This window comes from Seriola aureovittata, chromosome 13 (assembly GCF_021018895.1).
Source record: "Seriola aureovittata isolate HTS-2021-v1 ecotype China chromosome 13, ASM2101889v1, whole genome shotgun sequence".
In the NCBI taxonomy this organism is placed as follows: domain Eukaryota; kingdom Metazoa; phylum Chordata; class Actinopteri; order Carangiformes; family Carangidae; genus Seriola; species Seriola aureovittata.
In genome coordinates, this window is record NC_079376.1 from 16180920 (window position 1) to 16199951 (window position 19032).

Consider the following 19032-nt stretch of genomic DNA (forward strand, 5'->3'; position numbering starts at 1 on the left):
TTCATCCTGGCTTAGAAGAACACCACTTGTTTACTCTCATTTGTCACACTGATATTCACTGGGAGCATGTTCAATTCAGACACGTAGTCACACACACACTCACAGACACACACACGCTGAAGCATGGGCTGTATTTACTCTGCAGAATAAAGCGTCACATCCTTCAAACAGAGACATGTGCGCCCTGATAACTCACAGCTACACTGTCTATCAGTGATATGGGTGACTGGGTCCAAAGATAAAAGAAATCGCTCATCATCCCTTCTGCTGACAGCTTGGAGTGTGTGTGATCTGCCCCAGAAAAACATAAGACCTCTAAAAAACATGCTCCTGTTGAATTTCAAGGACAACACTAGGAGAAAAGCCAAAGCTGGAAATTTATATCAAATCCCGCCCCCATGTTTGCCATGCCCTGTTCTAAAAATAGACTGTGTGTGTGTGTGTGTGTGTGTGTGTGTGTGTGTGTGTGTGTGTGTGTATGTATGTGTGTGTGTGTGTGTGTGCACTCATGTAGATGTACTCATCTCCTGGCACCTGGCTGAATGTGTATGGACCTTGCCCACTGTTTTGACCCACTTCAAGCCCAGTGTGCCATTTTTCTGCAGCCTACCCTATCTGTGTGAGCACTAAGCAGCAATACTGGAGATAAAAATAACACAGCAGCCATCTTGGCTCCCTGGAGAGCCGAGGGTTACACCGGCCACGGGCATTTTTATGATGTGAGGCACAAGCTGAGGAACCATGGGTAACTCACAGGTCAGTTAGCTTCTCATATGCTATGCAACAGCTTCGCTTTCACTAAAGGGTGACCCCCCCCAACACAGTGTAATCTTGTTTGTTCAACGTTTGCTGTGTTTCACACCTCTGCTGCTCTTCACTCTGGTCTGATCCCGGGATGGTCACTACCTCATCGTGTCCATGGAACAACCGCATCACATGACCGCCCAGCAGGTAGCCTATAGGAAGAGGTAGGACAGAGGATTAAGACATGGGTGACTCTAGATATTTAATTTCCTGTTTTAGCTGCTGCTTTTGCCTCCACTGTGAATACTGGTCATCTCAGAGATGCAATCTGGAAAGTAGGACCTCAAGAAATAAATCCAGATCCAATTATGACAAAGTGTTTCCCATATATCCACCGATAAGTATTAATACTGGGCATGGTCAAAGCCACAAAAATTTCTACTTTTAGACTGGAATCATCAGATCCTCAATTCAAAAAACGGTAAAAATTTAAAAATTTGTTTTTCTTATTACATAATAATTGATTCCGAGGGTGTTAAATGAATTTAAGAGAAGTGTTTGTGTCTTTTGTTGCTTTTCCTTGACTACTTAGTAGAAACTTGAAACCATCTTAAAGGGGCTATTTGTAAGTTTTCTCTGCCACAAAACGTGGTTTGGAGCAGGCGGTGGTGATTTGCGCTTCACAGGAGCTTCAGCTCTTCAGCTTTGTTTCGTTTACAAGACAAGAGGTTATAATTCCCCCTCTGAACAGCGCTACATCTGGAGGCTACAGTGAGTCGCTATCAGAAAGTGACGAGATGGCCCGGGGCTCGCTGGTTAGCGTGCTAACTACAGTAGAAGAAAAAACGTGACCACAGGTAACGCTAGTGTTGTTTTCGACCGCCGGAGACATCTCTTGGCGAGTAAAGGAATGAAGCTTGATGCTGAATTCACAATGTTTTCTTCTAGACTAGCAAGTAAACAGCTGTTAACGCTAACGCTAGCTATGTAGCCATAGCAAAACTTACAAATAGCTCCTATAAGACATGTTTTCTAATTCACGTGTGTCTGACAACCTTTTTTCCTTTCCTTTTTCAATTTATAAAATTTGAAAACTTGCAAAAACAATGAGGAATTTTAGAGAAAATTGTGAAGACACTGTGGAGTCTGTTATTTTGTGTGAAGTCTCTACCTTCCTCTATGTTGCTACCAGAGCAGATGGGATGGACATTCCACAGGGTTTGCATGAAGGAAGCATCCACCTGGATATTGCCGTTGGAGATGGATAAGTGCTGCGGTACACAAGGAGAGATTGCATGCACCATTTATTTATTTGTGTACATTCATACAAGTGACATTACATGGACTTGGCTTTCAAAAACTGTTACCAGGCAAAAATGGATTATTAAAAAGGATTTTATGAGAAATTTTACTTGCATTGTTTTACTTTTGATTAGTAAAGTTGTTGATTGAATAAAAGGATTTACCACCATGAACCTGATAAGACTGTACAATAAGACTATATTAAGCATGTTTGTGAGCTGAATCTCTTGACAATAACGTAACAGCTAAATCTAAGTTAAGTTTCTATGGACAGATCAACACAGTTGATTCAACATGAAAAGTGACTAAAGTTTGAAACAACCTGTGATCACTGATCCAGCAGAGAACTCAAGTTTATCATTGAGAGTTGAGGGAACCATAAAATTGACTGACAGATGCCTTGAGAGTTTAGGGATTCATACCATCTGGGGGGCTGTTATGCTGTGTGTGTGTGTGTGTATCAGTGTTTTCCCCACAGTGTTTGTGTGTCAAATTCTGTCCAAAAAAGAAACCAAACAAATTTCAGGGCAGCTGTGTTCTGATCATCCTCCTTCCCCACAATCCCTCTGCAACCCTTAGGTGCTGCTTGTCCCCATATACCACTGTGCGGGTGACAGCAGACTACCAGATTGACATTGGTAACTGTAAGGCACTAGTGGTCATCTGGCTGTGCCCCTCCCGCCATCACAGGGTGAACACCGCCTGGCTGCTGACTCCAACTTCATGAATCACATGGAACATGTTTCCTGGGGTTTACATAGGACAGTACTATGATGCTAAAGCTCAGAGGGCTGAATGGTCTAATAGTAAAAAAAAAAGCCAATTGCTGAGAAGGTCAGCTCAGACGTGTAATAGGTACATAATTATTATGATGTGGGAATATGACGGGCATGATAACCGGAGAAGCTGGCACTGGCAGCAGTCTAAAGGAATCATAATCCAAACCAGACATTTCCAGTGCAGATCAAAAATTTTTTAATGTTACTGTTCGCAGTCTCATAGTCACCCAGAAGGAAAAAGTTGTTGCTTTTGACGTTAAGACTCCTGCAGGAGAGAGGTCATGGGGAGAGTGCAGTATGTGCTAACAGGATTTGGATAATCTGAAATTTTGTCACATCAGGCGAAGCAGAGTTGATGCTCTCCTAGTAAGACCTCTACATTATGCAAACACACGCCCGCACACACAGACACACACACTAGCTGCAGCGTCAAGGATCAAATGGCAAACAATACACTTACAAGGTATCGCTCTGAGGACACACTGACGAGGATGAGGTCATCACCGATGCGCACTTTCTCTCCTTCCGATCTCTGTTTGGAGGCAGGGTGGATGGTCCACCAACAGGCCTCACCTAATGGCACACAGAAACACATAGGCGCACACATGCCGCCTCCATCTTTTAGTCTAAACACACTGATTGTGATAACACCCCACTGTCACTGTCCAAATGTCCTCTGTAATTACTAATAATGTAAAACGACCAGAGCCGGCTGAAATTAGAATTTGGACTAATGCGGACGCACCATGGCAACAATCCTTTCAAGACATATTGAGGTGACTGCTCATCCACTGCAAGGCATGAAATAAATAACAATGCTAATAAGATGTGGATTCAGGTATCGGGACACCCAACAAGACTATCAAATGAGCTGCAGAGATGTAATCAGCACTGACAAAAGAAGCACACTGTATGTCTACAGTGCTCCACAGGGAATATTAACTGAGACGCTAGAAAGACACACAGCGAAATTCTATCGTGAACAAATAAGGAGCAGGGAGAGAGATAAACAGAGAGAGAGACAGAGTGAAAGACGCAGACGGGGAGACAAAGTAATAAAAGACGGAGACGGACAAAAAAGAGACAGAGGCGGCAAGAGTGAAAGAGAAGAAAGAGGACGATAAAAGCAAACTGTACCAGAGGTTCTCTTTTACCTGTTGAGTCCTCCTGCAGGCCGACATCAAAGGACAGCTTATCTGTCTGTGACCTTGATGTCTTCAAACAGGCCAGGTACTGTGGTCAACACACACATCAGACCACATGAGACAGAGATGTCACACACACACACACACACACACACTCACATGCTGCTGCTCATGTGACTTAAATTACTAATGATATTTAAATCCAGCTACTGCGATACTCGTGATACTTTTTTACGATGATGACATTGTGGAATCGACAGTGTGGAATCTCTTACCATAGAGCTGAAGGAATGCCGCAGGAGGATGGCATGTCCGTACAGAAGAGTCTTGTGTCCGCCGCTCTGCGCTGCCTAGAGAGATCATTCGCACGTGCAAAAACACACACACACACACACACACACACACACACACACACACACACACACACACACACACACACACACACACACACACACACACACACACACACACACACACACACACAAATACGTATTAATATGTCAGCTCAGGCTCCTGACAGAACCGCCCCAGTGGTCTCCCTCCAACTGCTTCAAGCTACACCCAACCTCTGGCACTGAATGTTGACCTCAGCGAGGACCTCCTCGCCGATGGATGATGACCTCAAGCTGGGGGCACATATCTCCTGGGGAGGGTTTGAGACCCCATCTCGCCAATGAAGACATGCAATCTGACTTGCCACAGGAGATGGTGTTTCTGGCTCCTGTATCCCTGAGCAAAACAGGATACGGGGTCATCTTTCCAGCACTCCGACTACAGGAATGTGGGAAGGATGCACAACTACTGTCAGTCTCCGATGCAATGTCAAACATTAGCAGGGAATGACTCCACCGCTTATGGGGTTGGGTTAAGATGCAGGAGGGGATTAAATGATATCTCTACTGGTAGAGATGCAAAGGGAATAAAGGGGGAAGTTTTTGTTGTTTTTCTTCGGCAAGCAACTCCAATGTTACTCACCTTCCTTATGAGCCTCTAGGAAGCATTAAGGTAAGAAAGAGTGTCATTATTCAGAAAGAACTATTGTTCTCCTGAGCCTCTTTGGCTGCCACTGCTTTATTGTAATCTTTGGTACAAATTATTAAACTCCTAAGGGCACACATGATCGTCAAAAAGTCATTTTTTGACAGGGATAAAGGAAAACAAGCTGACGACCATTTTTTTTTAGGCATTTCATAAAGCAACACTACTGGCACAAGATCCAGAAATAATACCTGAAACAATGCAACAAACAGCCAAGCTTAACCATAAAAATGTCACATGAAACTGAAACCACAGGCACAGCAGGACACTAATGATACGTATCTTTAGATTTTTACAAAATTATAGTCATATATCTTCTGAATCATGGCAGTGTTTCAAGAGAACATCCCACCATGCACAGCCTTTCTTTCATTCTGTCTCTCTTTTCTCTCTCTCTCTCTCTCTCTCTCTTTCTCTATCCCCCTCTTGATTGGCTACTGGGACAATGGCCCGGCCTGTGATTTGATGCAGTTGTGTCGTGCAGACTGCAGCACCGGCTTCCAGGCTTCTTCTGTGCTGCTGGCTACTGCTATATGCTGGCTGAGGTACTGAGCTTAATGCGGCGAGGCACATCCAGCTGCAATCACCACAACCAATAAACCGAAGTCTCCCGCTCACTTCCTTCACCTGTGGCTGGGCAGCGTGCTGTACAGATGGCTCATATCGGGGAGAAAAAGAATCTTCTACATGCGGAGACACATTGCAGCAAAAAATTCAATACACCTTGAGCTGTACTGTAAACAGTATTACCCTTGGCTCATTGAACCATAAAGGAAAAGACTTGGATCAAAGAGGCATCAGAGAAGAAACAGGCTAAGAACTGTATCTCTGGTCCGGCTGTTGACCGCAAGTGACCTCTTCATAACAATTTAAAGACGTGACATTTAAGCAGGATGCAGCCTCCTGGTGTGCGAGGCCCTGCAGCAGATGACATGAGTATGTGGCCACAGTGTTGTGGTTTCTCTCAGTGACAGTGGCAAGCTATAAGAGAAAAAGAGGTGGCAGTGACAGGAGACAAACACGAGCGCTGCCCGGTGGGGGTCATCGGAGCAGCTCTGTCTCTTTGATTGACTCATTTGACCAATAACCCCCGAATCAAACGGGTCAGCGCATTTTGGATGAGACGGCGACAAATTTGCATAGTGCGGACGATATGGATATTGAGCTAAATAGGGATTGGCATTTACACTAGTTGTTAGTGTGGTGTCCCTCCAGGTCCCTCTCTGTGTATCTGTGCCTTCCGGCTAAAACAGCCTGGACTACCGATTTGCTCCAGCCACTGTCTATTGATAAGCCCATCTGTTCAAAGACGTATTGATCTCAGAGACTCAGCCGGGACATATTCAACCTCCATTTCCCCTTTAATGGTGCTTCCTCCAGTGACATTTCAGTGCAGGCGAAGAATGATGAATAGGTAGACAATATCGAAAACAGATAAACGTGAGTGGTGAGAATGCACTGAAGTAACACAGTTAAAAGGGCCAATCCAAGCCATCTTAAAGTGTCTGGGGTATTTGCTGCAAAGGCAGAAAAGGAGTGAAAGGTTAAGAAAAAAAGTATGTGATATGAGTAAATCTTCCAATGATACAAAGTAGGAAACCCAACAATATTAAAAGTGCAACCACAATCACATTTGCAGGGTTTTTTTTAATTTTTTTTATTGATGTAAATAGTTATTTTTCTCTCAGCCGCTGGAGAGGCATGTCTGTGTTTGATTGACAGCAGCTGGCAGGCTGGGCTTTGGCAGGGGAACCCAAGACAGAGTAAACAAACCTGCGCTGTAGCTCATAAGTCATGGGTAGACAGTGTGTTGTTAGGTGGCACTGAAGAGTAAGGGCCGTACAAATGTCTAAACCGACCAATGAAACGACCAAGGATGTGAACCTGAAGTCCTTTTTTTTTTTTTAACCACCACCTCCCTGCAACAAAATCCAGCCAGCCATTATGTTGGTGTCCACAGTGTAACTGGGAAAACAATTCAGTAATATATACATGTAATTTCCAGGGGGAAAAAAAGGGTGGACAGAGCAGATTTGTACGCTGCAGTAGAAAAAAAAAAATCATGCCCATTAATTTCATTTGGATTTTAAATGTGATGTTCTGGCCTTAAAGAAGTGCTGATGCAAGAGGGACGACGCTGTACTAACAGTTAAATATGTCCATTTGAGCTTTAATTTAGCGTTTAATATTTTGATCACCCCTTTTCTCTGCTGCGGCTCAGAATTCTCTGCCTGCTAACTCCCCGCAACGGCAGTGGAACCAATGGTCTTGACTTCCGTCTTTCTGCTGCACAGATAGTCTGCTGTGGCCACAAAGCTCCAGCTCTGACACATCCATTTATCTCCAACGTCAAGTCAATGAATATGATCCTGAGCAATTGAGGATTTATGGAAATTTTCACCATCATTATCCATGTGGCATTAAAGGGTGAACTGGCTAAAGCGGGAGTCATGCTGGGAGATTTTTTTTTTTGTACTAAATCAGAAAATCATGATCAATTTCATTGCTTCACTGCAGAAATCTTGGTCTCAGTTGTTTGCATCATCTCTATGCATCTTATAGCATATCCTACGTGGGGGGTTGCACAAAACAAATGATGCTGCAATGAACATCCATCTGAATCCCCCGAGGACAAGACTAATGTTAATCTGACGCTAATCCAGCATTGGTGCCGCTCTAGTTCTCCAGCGGCGGAAGGTGAGTTGTGCAAGAGCTGATGTTTGTGGGAAACCTTATTGGGAAGTCTATACCAAACTCTATTTGTCTCTGTCGGCTCAGACACAATCTACTCACACGAGTGTTCACAATAAATCCATACGATCATCCGTTATTTCAAAGCGCGGGCTCTGGTGTTTGCATAAAACCACGACTTCTAACACTTTCCCGATGTAAAGACAAATGTCGGATGGTGACGTGTTATAGGAGACATAGAGGGCCAATGAGGGGAATTATTGTATTGTGACTAATTTACTGCGTCATGCATTAGGGATGAGTGGGGGAATGGTATGAGGGATGAACATACCCATCGATCCGGGCCGCGTGTCTATCATGCGGAAGATGGAGATTATACACAGAGAATAGAAGATAAAGATGGGAGAGTTACACATCTGTCACAGCAATGAAAAAGAGTAGGAAACACACTTGCAAGAAGACAATTGAAACAACATCAGGAGCAGAGAATACAGAGATGAATGAGTGTTGATTACAAACTCCGCCACATAGTATTGATTACATATTCAGATTCCCTGCACCGGACACTCCTCTTCAGTTTTATTATATTAGAGTGTTCTTTAAAAAAAAAAAAAAAAAAAAGCCAAATCTATTGGCAGCTGTTCTCTTTGCTGGTGGAGTTTACAGAGGCAAATATGTTGCTAAATGATGCTGATTTCCTTCCAGGCTTGGTGTTAATCAAATGGGCAAAAGTGCCCGCTGCGCTTAAGGAACGGCTGCATTAATGCCAGAGTATCCCCTTCATCCTCATTGATATTCATGGGGGCTTGGACCTCTCTGCAACTGGGGTCCCCAGGCCACTGTAACGGGCCTATTTTTCCAATTAATCTCTTTATAGTGACTGAACAATACACAATAAACTCTTTTACAACCTCCTCTTTTGAATCTCTAAACACAGTGGAGACATAAAGTACATGACTCAGGGATAGCTTATGAAGAGTTGTGTATCTCTCTTGTGCGTTAGTGTGTGTGTGTGTGTGTGTGTGTGTGTGTGTGTGTGTCTGTTAGTATTGGTGTGTACCATCACTCACCCCTTCACTGTTCTGTCCGCTCTTCGCCAGCATCTCCTGCAGGGCCCGTACCGACAGAGACTGCTCCAGCACAAAGGTGCAGATGCACAGGTCTGGAGGAACATACTGCAACAACACAAAAGTGGGTCTCGGGTTAAAAATCAACACAGCCGAAAGTTCTCACAAAGGAGTTTCTAAGGATACTTTACTTTATGTACAGTATTCCTCTGTGTTTTCATTGTAATAGCTTGAAGCTGTCTTCTCAGGCTAAACCAGAAGCTGAGGCTACAGAAGACGAGATCAAAACACAAGTACTTTCTCTCTCAGCGGGCGAGATTCCACAAAAAAATTCTTCTCCTCCTTTAACTCACAAGATTCTGTACACAATTTGTATTAATTTAACAATTATATAACCAATACATTAAGTCCAAGAAATGTGTAGTTTATCCATTTCCCGATAGCAAAATTATTTGAAACTGTCATCTCACGCTGTCCTTCAGGCAACCAAAATGCAAAAAAACCTAGTGTAGCTTTAAAGGGATGTTGCTAGCATATCTGTTACCTGTAAGGTAAACAGGAAGCTACAGCCGGCCTTTCAGCTAAGCTTAGCGTTAACATTGGAAGCAGGGGGACACAGCTAGGTTGGCATAACACATACTATGTCGCTTGTTTAATCTGCAACAAAGTCCAAAAACAACATTTTGTTGTTTTATGGGGCACTACATGCCTGGGTGCACAGAGCCAGGCTGGATGATTCACCCTTTTTCCAGCCGCTAAGCTAAGATAAGCTAAGCTCACCACACAAGAGTGGTATCTTCTCATTTGGCTTTTGGTGAGAAAGGGAATATACATAAATAATTATAGCTTATATATAAATAATACAAGACTGACTGGATCTGGTATATGGTCTTGCTGTGCAAAGAGTGAATACATGTGAAGCACCATCTACAGTGCAGTATCTGCTGCAGAGCAGTGAAGTGCTGAAGTCAAATGATGTCTGAATCAAAACTCCCAGACCACCATCATGACAGGAGCTGCCTCACAAAACAACCCCAACCTGCACTGATCCACTATTTCTCTTCCCTAAGCAAAGCTCCATCAGTGTAAAGATCAGCACAGTAACTTGTCCATGGACATTTTGATTTAATGGCTTAAGAACTTTTGCTATATGAGCAAAAATGTCCACATATAGCCAGAAAAATGAAAACTCTTCCCTAAATCTACAGGGATATTCTGATTATAGATGCTGAATCAAAAATTCTGTGCTGACTGCTGCATTTTTAACTACACTTGAACCAAGTGTGTCTTAATCGAGCAGGCGATATTCATTAAAAGGTACTTTATAAACAGATTAAGTGCTCTCAGGTCAGTCTGCGCTCAGATAAGTCATGTCCTGGGAAGAACGCGCTTAGAAACACGAAGAAGATGCCAAATTGCATCCCAAACCAGGGCAGTGATGGAGAGGGCAAAAGAGAATAAGGGAAGTTCACTGACAGAATGAGGGAAGCAGGGACTGTGGGGTACAGCTATAAGATAAATGATATCAACCTAAACACCTGCCCTGGCCTCCTTACTGAGTATCTTAACTTCTCCCTAACTGGATCATTCACACGGCTAAATCTAACCTCATTTGCAAACTTCACACAACACGGTTTCAGTTTGAAGGAACAACAGATTTACATTTAATACACGAATACTATAATTAAAATGAAGACGGCAACACATGCCAGTGTGTTGAAATCTAACGACCCTGTTCCCAGATAGTCACATTGGCACTGCTGACTACAGACACACTCCCAGATGTCACAATCACTTAATTTAGACTTCAACTTGAGTGACTTGTTTTATTTTGAGAGATTGTATGAATTTATATGAACCCTAAACCTCTCCCAAATTCATGCTTTTGTAGTCCAAAAAAAAAAAAAGACACTCCCACAAATGCACTTACAGAAGTAGTTTGACATTTGGAGATGAATTTTGGCTTTATACTTGCTTTCTTGCCAAGAGTTAAATGAGAGTTAAATTTGGTTTTCTGGCTGCACTCAGGTATTTTCAGGTAATGTCATCTGTTTCAAGCTAAGCTAGGCTTAATGTGCCCTGCCTAGCTTCACATTAATGGACTGATATGAGAGTGGTATTGACCATCTCACCTAAATCTAGGCAAGAATCAAATTATTTATCAAAATGTGAAACTATTCACACTTGTACATCCTTGTCTCTCAGTATGTACAACCTAGCAGTGTCACTGCAGAGGAATCAGAGTAAAAGGCTCTTGTGGGAAGCAATCCACCCCCACCAGCCCTCATCTCTCTGGGTGACTAACGGCTGACCTTTGCTCTCTCCAGGCGCAGGATTGTAACATTTGGTGGGGAGGGGAGCTGCCTTGACTGAGCAGGGAAGTGAAATGAAGGTCCAGAGGAGCTGGAGGGGATGATGAGTGTCTAGCCCTGTCAGGATGTCCACTCACAAGGCAGAGCAGGGAGACAGCTTTACAACAGCTTGTCCATGCCCTGACGATCGGTTTATGACCAACCGTGTGTTGAGGGAGAGAGCGTAGCTCGATTATGGGCAAAGATAGATCACGTCTTTATTTCTGTCTCCAGAGACAGGGTCAAAAAGGGTTAAAGCCGACCGCCCCGAGAAGGTGACCTCATACTCTGCAGTTCCTTTTCAGCTTAATTAGAAGAGCGGCTAAAACAGTTACCTGAAGAGATAAAGAAAGGAACTAAAACAAACAATTTGCAAATATCAATTGGCTACTGCTAGTTTCTTGATTCCACACACTGTACACACAACAGTGTGTGTCATTATCGCATGTGGGCATCTACCCTCCAGTGGTCATAATATTGAGTCGCTGACAGGCCAGAGTTGCTGGTCGTATATCACAATCAACCAGCTTCTCACAGGCTGATTGATGTTGCCATTTAAACTGTGCACACTTTAAATCAACCTCATCCTGTAGTCCTGGCTCTGTGCCCCATTAGTAGTCTAGTTCACCAAGGTAAGGAGGCATCCTGTTCAGTTGTCCGGGCCCACTTCTAAATTGCCATCTTGGGTTTTCTCAGGCCCTCCGTCGGTGATCCCAAAGGTGGGGTGATGCCTTTTCATAAAAACACCAGGCAATGAAGACAAAGTGCCAGATCGGGAGAACATCCATCACACCTGTCAGGTATAATTACCATCCAATATGGGGTGAAAGCCTCACCTCCCTCTTTGCACCCCCCTCCCCTTCCCTCCTCCACCACAGACACACATACAGTACTGTTTGTGAGAGCAGTCGGAGGGCAGGAGGGGGATGCTGAAAGGGGAGAAAGCCAGGAATGAACAGATCTTTGCTCACATGCACAAACAACTTCTGATGTACAACATTCGCTCTTCCTCTTTGAGCCCCCTCATGTTGCTCTTTTGTCCCTGAAAAGCGTCTTTTTATACACAGTGCACCTGCCTGGTGTCCTATCTTGAGATGGTTATGATTCTCTCCTACAGCCAATCATTATTCAGACAATTGTGCCTAATAGCTTGATCACTTGCCGTAGAAACAAAGCGTGAGGATGTGCTTCAGAATCTGGATTAGTTGCTCAAAAATGCATTACAGAGGCAATTACAATGTAAAACAATTAAATTAAAGTCATTAGAACTTCGCACTTATTTGCAAAAACCAGCAAATGGTGTCCACTGCTACGACAGTGCTGCTCAGATGCAATAAAGCTGTAGGCAATTACAGTCAACGACAGCACTGTTTATGAAACAATCCATCAAGCGCGTGTAGGGGCGTGATTTGAGGGAATTATCATCTGACGGCGGGGCCCGCTGAGTTGTGCCTGAACCCTCGGAAGAGAAGCTCATCAAGGAGACCAAGGTGGATGTGAGCAGTTGTTCCTGTTTTTATGACGTGCTGAGCCGCCTTTTCTGTGCGTCTCCGCTTGGCTTCACTGATCGTTTGCTGGACCTAAGCAAGAATGAACTGAATGGATGTTTGGTTTCCATGGAGCTCTCGCCCCGCGTGAATGCACCCTTTCATCCGCTTCATTTACCCGCAAACTGCTTCATGTGACATTTGTTGGGTATATTAGTGTCTGAATGTGCGTGTGTGAAAATAAAAGTTGATTATATAACTGCAGCGAAAACAAACTCCCATCAAATGAAGCAGATGATTTTTCATCAAGGATATGAGCAGATACATCCCACGCCGACAACATGCGTTTCTGTGTTGAGCTGAATGTTTTTTGTGTTTGTTTTCAGATCAGAGAGAATCAAACAGCGCAACAGTGGAGTCAGTGTGCCTACCTTCGCCTCAGATGTGGGCTCCAGGTAACACAGCCGGTTCCCCAGACCCTCAGCAGCCAGGCAGAACTTGCGATTCTCCTTCTGGATGCAGGCCACGCACTGGAGCACCACTTCATCATCCTGTCAAGACAAAACAGACTTCAGTCTTTGTGTCTGTGCATGCATGAGTGCAGACACCCGTGAGTGTGCGCGTCAATGTCCTGAGAGAACCTCAATTCACCCACACGCTCACGCCCATCCAAGTACTACTTCAAATACCATCATTATACCACTAAAGAACCACTGTGTGGTCCCTTCAGCAACGTCGCTCCCACTTTTTTTTAATAAGGTATTTTCAAAATAAGAGAAAAGGAACTGCAACCACAAATGAAGAGATATGGTTTGGTATAACTGCACCGATGATCAGCTTCTTCATTTTAAACATTTTAAATAATTTAGTTTAAAATGTTTAAAGTGACACTGAATCCTGAGAAGATGAAAATCTCCCATATATCTAAATATCACTTGTAATATACCATTGTGTACTCAAACGTCAGGTACACCACAAAGAGTTAATTCTAATAACTAACATACACTTGCCTTCCTACACAAGTTATCCTCTTTTCTCTGCCTCTGCCCAGCTAATTGGGGGGGGGGGGGGTTACCCACTGAATGCGACATCAAACGGAAAGTACGCATGGCTGATCCTCTAGGCTGTTTACTCTTTATATGGTACAAAATGAGGTTGAGGCAATTGATTGAAGTATTTCACGTTTTAAAAGGGAAATAATGGTGTAAGTAAATGAATACGTTTATGTATGTAAAAGAGAGGAATTACATGGCTTTGATGCTGCATTAGTAAACGTGTGAGATTGTCTCTGCATATATTTGATCATGTTATATGCATTGTATTTCGGGACGTATTTATCTTAAGAACTGTCTTGTTGGATCCAAGCTTGCTAAGTAAATGGCTTTGAGACAAGCATTTTTAATACAAAATCAGCATGAGCAGCGTATTGACATATTACTGAAGGTATTTGTAAAAGGAAGCATTTTATCAGTGATTTACGTCAGCATTTTCCAGGGCTTTTCAAAACTGTGTTTATGTAAAAAAAAAAAAAAAAAAAAACATAAATAGGTTGCATTAATAAATAAATGGTTTAAATGTTTAATGCCGATGAGCCAGGAGCATTAAGGCTGCTTTCTGTCTTTTGTGAAACTGTAGCAATTACACACGTCAGCAAAGACAGGTGCATTCTTCTGGGGGCACAGCAGCTGAAAACAAACATCTGATGCTGCTCTTGTGTAAATGTGTTGATTGTGTTTATGGTGCTGGCCCTGTAAACGCTGAATTGGACAGTTACGTGTAGCGATAGCAGAGCAGGCGGAAATCTGCTGATATGGGCTGCTATGGGACGAGAGGGGAAGGGGGGGGGGGGGGGGGGGGGCTTGTGCACAATGGCCAGCTGCATTATTTAAGGTGAGAGGGATTGTGCTTAGAGCAGAGTGCAGCAGTAGTAGTAGTAACACTAAAGCACTCCATTACAGCGCAGCACGATGCAAAGGCAGACGTTGCATGTGCGTGGATGTGCATATACAGGTTTTTTTTTTGTTTTTTTTTTTAAACGTGTGTGAGTGTTAAAAGCAGTCCAAGAAAATCGACATGACGATCCTCAGGGCCCTCCAAAAAGCACGCATGATTTACACAGTTTATTTTGTGTTGATGCACAGTGTGCCTCGGAAGTGGTACAGGGACAGATCCTAATTTTGGAGCACATTGTGAGCCTCAGTCTTTGAAGACTTTCCCCTTCCAATGAAAAGAAAAGAAAAATTAGTGTGTGCAGGTGCGTCTTTCACAGTATTACAGGTATATTTATATATTTAATGAGATCAAATTTTGTCACATCATGGTACTACCTGGAAATAGCAGTTTGAAAATAAATTCTAAGCACAAGTTTGATGCACAGGAAATGAGCGCCAGAAAAATGTGGCTGAAAGCTCTGGAAATTTTTCAATAAGTGGACATGGATTTATTTTTTTTTTCTAACAACAGTGTAGCATTGCATATCATAATGTTATTTTTTGGCAGTATCACCCACCCCTTTTGTATATTTACATTGATAAATATAGTCTATCATTACAATATACAGTATGGCATACAGGTGTAGTCTAAGCACAGGCACTCGAGACAATACTGACTGCTGGAACTGATTCATTCCCTTCATGAGACTGCTTTAGAAAAGACTTTGGATAATGCTAACAGTCTTGGATCAATATGAAAATGTTATTCAACACAGATGCAGACTGAAATGAATAGCCCTCTATGGCAAATCAACACTCGACTGGGTTGGAACATGCAATCAGTCTGTGTGCTAGAGGAGCGGGCATATGGTTGATTTGGGCCCTATAAGGATAGTATCGATCCACGCATCACATTCCTGCCTGTCTCAGTGCCGAGACACGCACACGCACGTACACACATACAAACACGCACGTGCAAACATATAAACACACACACACACACACACACACACACACACACACACACACACACACACACAAGCATCTCTTTAATCAGACTGGATAACTCTCGTGTCTCTGCCTCAGTCTAGCCCACAACTGGCCCCTTTCCCCATTCTCACCCTCACACTCAAGTACAATTAAGTATCTGACATGGTCCCTCTCTCTGTCTCTCTCTCTCTCTCTCTCTTTCTCTCTCTCTTCTTTCCTCTGCATCAACCTCTTATTCTCGCTCATCCTCCGGACTGCTGAGGCGGAGGGCCAATCATTCATAAAGTGAAGCATTAAGCGATGTCAGTTGGGAAGGTAGGGAGGAAAGATGCTCTCCTCAATTTAGGATGGGTCAGTTTACAAAAAAACATCAGATACCAGGGTACTCTCCTGCCTTCGGATATCTGTATAGAAATAGCTCTGTATTGTATCTCTGTAGAAAATATTGGTCGAGCCAAGTCAGGAGAGAGAGCATGTCATATAGTTGACTTTTTTGAGTAGGCAGAAATTGTAAGTTTAATATCTCTATATCTAGCAGCCAACCAGTACCATTTCCCACAGGACAATAGTTGCCATGCCTAAAGCCATGCCACTAATAAAAAGGCTAAAAAAAAAAAAGCCCTCAGTGAGATTGTGTTGAGGTACAGAAGCTGGTGTAAAATAGTCAAAATGTGACATCAGGAGTTCAGCTCTCACGAAAGAAAACATAATTCGTTAAACTGTCTTGAAGAATGTGAAGTGAACAGAGTCTCCAAGGGCACCTTGAGATTGAATTTGACTGGATCATAATACTCCCTCTCTCACACTCTCTCGCTCTTGTGGCTTTGTTCTGTGTAAATCCGTGTATTTGTCATCTCTACTGTGTATAAGTGCGTGTATGCCCTACAACAATAGCATAAAACTCTACCTTGCTCCTTTGGGACTTCTGTGAGTAACACTATAGCATATCAATGAGCGGGCTTTGGCGACAACTATGCTTCTTTTCTTGGTTTTAACCAATCATGCTCTCCTCAAGCACAAGTGTGGGGGGGTAATGACATTGTAGGAGATTTTTGCATAGTGACAGGTGGGCATGCCAAAGGTCTCTTTAACAGAGCTGCAGTAAGCCAATTACTGTTTAAAGCGTACACAAATTCAGGCTGAGATGAGAAACACTTTGTCCTGTAAAACACCAAAGTCCTGAGAGTGCAACACTGCCAGTGCTGCCCTACAGGCCAGACCTTGTAGTGTTGCTGGCAGTACAAGGGCCTGCACTTATTCACACGAACACAATACTGCTTCTAAATAAATTATCATTATTGATGATAGCAAAGAGTGATTACAGACTTTAGAAGCATGTAATGGGTTGTAATGGCTCTTGGAACAATAATCCTGGCATTAGAGAGAGTTTTTTTTATGTACACTGCTGCATAGTTTTGAATCCAGCCCTCCAGACAACAAAGATGAGAAGCCCTGGGTTTGTGGAGTGTAACCTGATGTTATTCTGCTCCTCTTAAGCAGTGGAATAAGCAGCAGCAAAATGCTCTCAGGGGGGAGGTCTGGAGTATCTAAGCCACTGGTCTGAAGAGACATCTACAGCATTTCAGCAGTTAGTAGTGCAGTGCAGTGCAGTGCCATCAGCTCATGGAAACAGACTCTTACCACCTTATCATGCACTTCGCAGGGCTGCAAAGCTTTGGCAATGTATTCTCCAGTACATCCTGGAGGCTCTACAATAACTACTTTAGAAGCTGGAGTCACAAAACATCTTAGAGTCACAAACAAGCTGGAGCAAGAGAGGAAAAGAGCAAACTACCTCTCCCAAGTAAAGCAGAATGTTTCCTGTTTTCGAGCACCAATGAGCCCGGGCGTGATGGCAACTGAATTGCTCCGGTATTTCATGGGTTGCTCCAATGCCTCCCGTGAGGCTTGTATTGCCACTGCTTGCACTATGTTACACCCAACCCTCTATGCTCATGATATTAGCGTCTTCTTTCACATGAAATACTCTACATCAAGTTTAAATCATCAGTGCTGCAGAAAAAAATACACTGTAACAAATTGCTGTATATTACGGGAAAATTTCAACAGTCTAATCCTGTTATCTTTAAATGCAGTATATTACTGCAAATGAAATGTTTATAACGGTATTTTACAGTATTATTGCTTGGAGGAAAGAAAACAGTATTTTTTTGCAATGCATTTTGGGAAAACAGAGAGAGAGACACCTTTGACTGAACAATGCAGTTTGATTTTTTTTTTCACCCATCTTCATCCTTCAAATGAATAGGTGCCTTTGCTAACAAACAGTGCCTTTTTGCCCTGTTTGTTAGCATAGGTAAAATACATCACATTTCCAATGAAGTTGTATTGATTATCTAATAGAATGGCATTAAAAAAGACGAGTTATTTTACCTGTAATGTTAGTCTTTAAGCCAGAGATCTCCTCCTGATTTATCTTCATGTTTAGGATTAATTCGCTGAAATAAACTGTATTCAGAGTGAATGTAAAGAGCATTGGACTTGAATTAAGTTTAGAGTCATTTGAGATGAGAGTCTGAGCTGACACAAACACAAGCTAACAGCGTGTACTTTCAGCTAACGCTAGCTACTTCGATGTATAGCTGTACAGTTGCTAAGCGGGGAAAAACCTTCTGTTGTGATCTAAAACGTCGGTAACACTATAATGATAACTTTCTATCATCCGTTTCACTCGCAGTTTCATCGTGTGACAGAGAGAGGAGCTGAACTCTGATCCCGATTCCTCCAAACTACAGGGTGAGTTGCATCTTAACTTCACTTCTTGTTAGCATCTGCTAAGTGCACGTCTCCAAAGGACGCTGCTGATTTTATTTAGACAACGCTACTTTACTGTCGGGACTGAATTTACCGGGAGCTTGTTTGCTAATGTTAGCCAGCTAGCTAAACTGTCATCAGTTATTACTTCCACTATTATTTCAATGAACAGAGCAAACATAATGTGGCTGTACAACACGGTTCAGCTATATGTCACAACATCTTATAATGTATATAACAAACAGAAAAGGACTCATCTGTGAAGGGGTAGAAGGATTTCAGTTTCCCTGGTACGTCTCATTTGCAATGTGACAATGTCAATGCTCTTTTCTCTTTTTCAAACTTCAGGTGAAACACCAGGAAGCTGTATTCACCACTTCATGATCAGCATTGAGGGGCACGTCATTTGTGAGGGGCACACAGCCAGCTGACCACACGCTGCAGTCTTTTCTACTCACTACAGCTTCAATCTTCAGTCCCAAGATGTGGCTGCATGCACAATGGAATTAATTCAAAGGCGAGATGCTTACATCCTTCAACTGGTACTATGTGCTCACAGCAGCTTTGATGATGTTGACCTTGTGTTTGTTGAGTTTCGTCTCACGTTACATACAAGCTGCCTTAAACATCTGATTACTGGAGCATGTTAAGGAAGCTTTTCTGACACTAATCATGGCGAAACAAACTATTACTTAATCTGTACCATGAAAGTACACTTTCCTAATTCCCCAC

The 19032-nt window shown here is 42.9% G+C and overlaps 1 protein-coding gene across 1 annotated transcript in view; it reads right to left on the reverse strand.

The window, feature by feature from the left end:
- LOC130180043 (ryanodine receptor 3-like) overlaps positions 1 to 19032 on the reverse strand; it is a 106324-nt gene that overhangs the window by 68145 nt on the left and 19147 nt on the right. Inside the window, exons 2-8 of the mRNA XM_056393334.1 lie at positions 13036 to 13155; positions 8770 to 8874; positions 4246 to 4320; positions 3980 to 4058; positions 3286 to 3398; positions 1916 to 2015; positions 863 to 956 (exon numbers count right to left, since the gene is read on the reverse strand). Coding sequence (XP_056249309.1) covers positions 863 to 956; positions 1916 to 2015; positions 3286 to 3398; positions 3980 to 4058; positions 4246 to 4320; positions 8770 to 8874; positions 13036 to 13155 — 686 coding nt within the window. The remainder of the gene's footprint in view (positions 1 to 862; positions 957 to 1915; positions 2016 to 3285; positions 3399 to 3979; positions 4059 to 4245; positions 4321 to 8769; positions 8875 to 13035; positions 13156 to 19032) is intronic.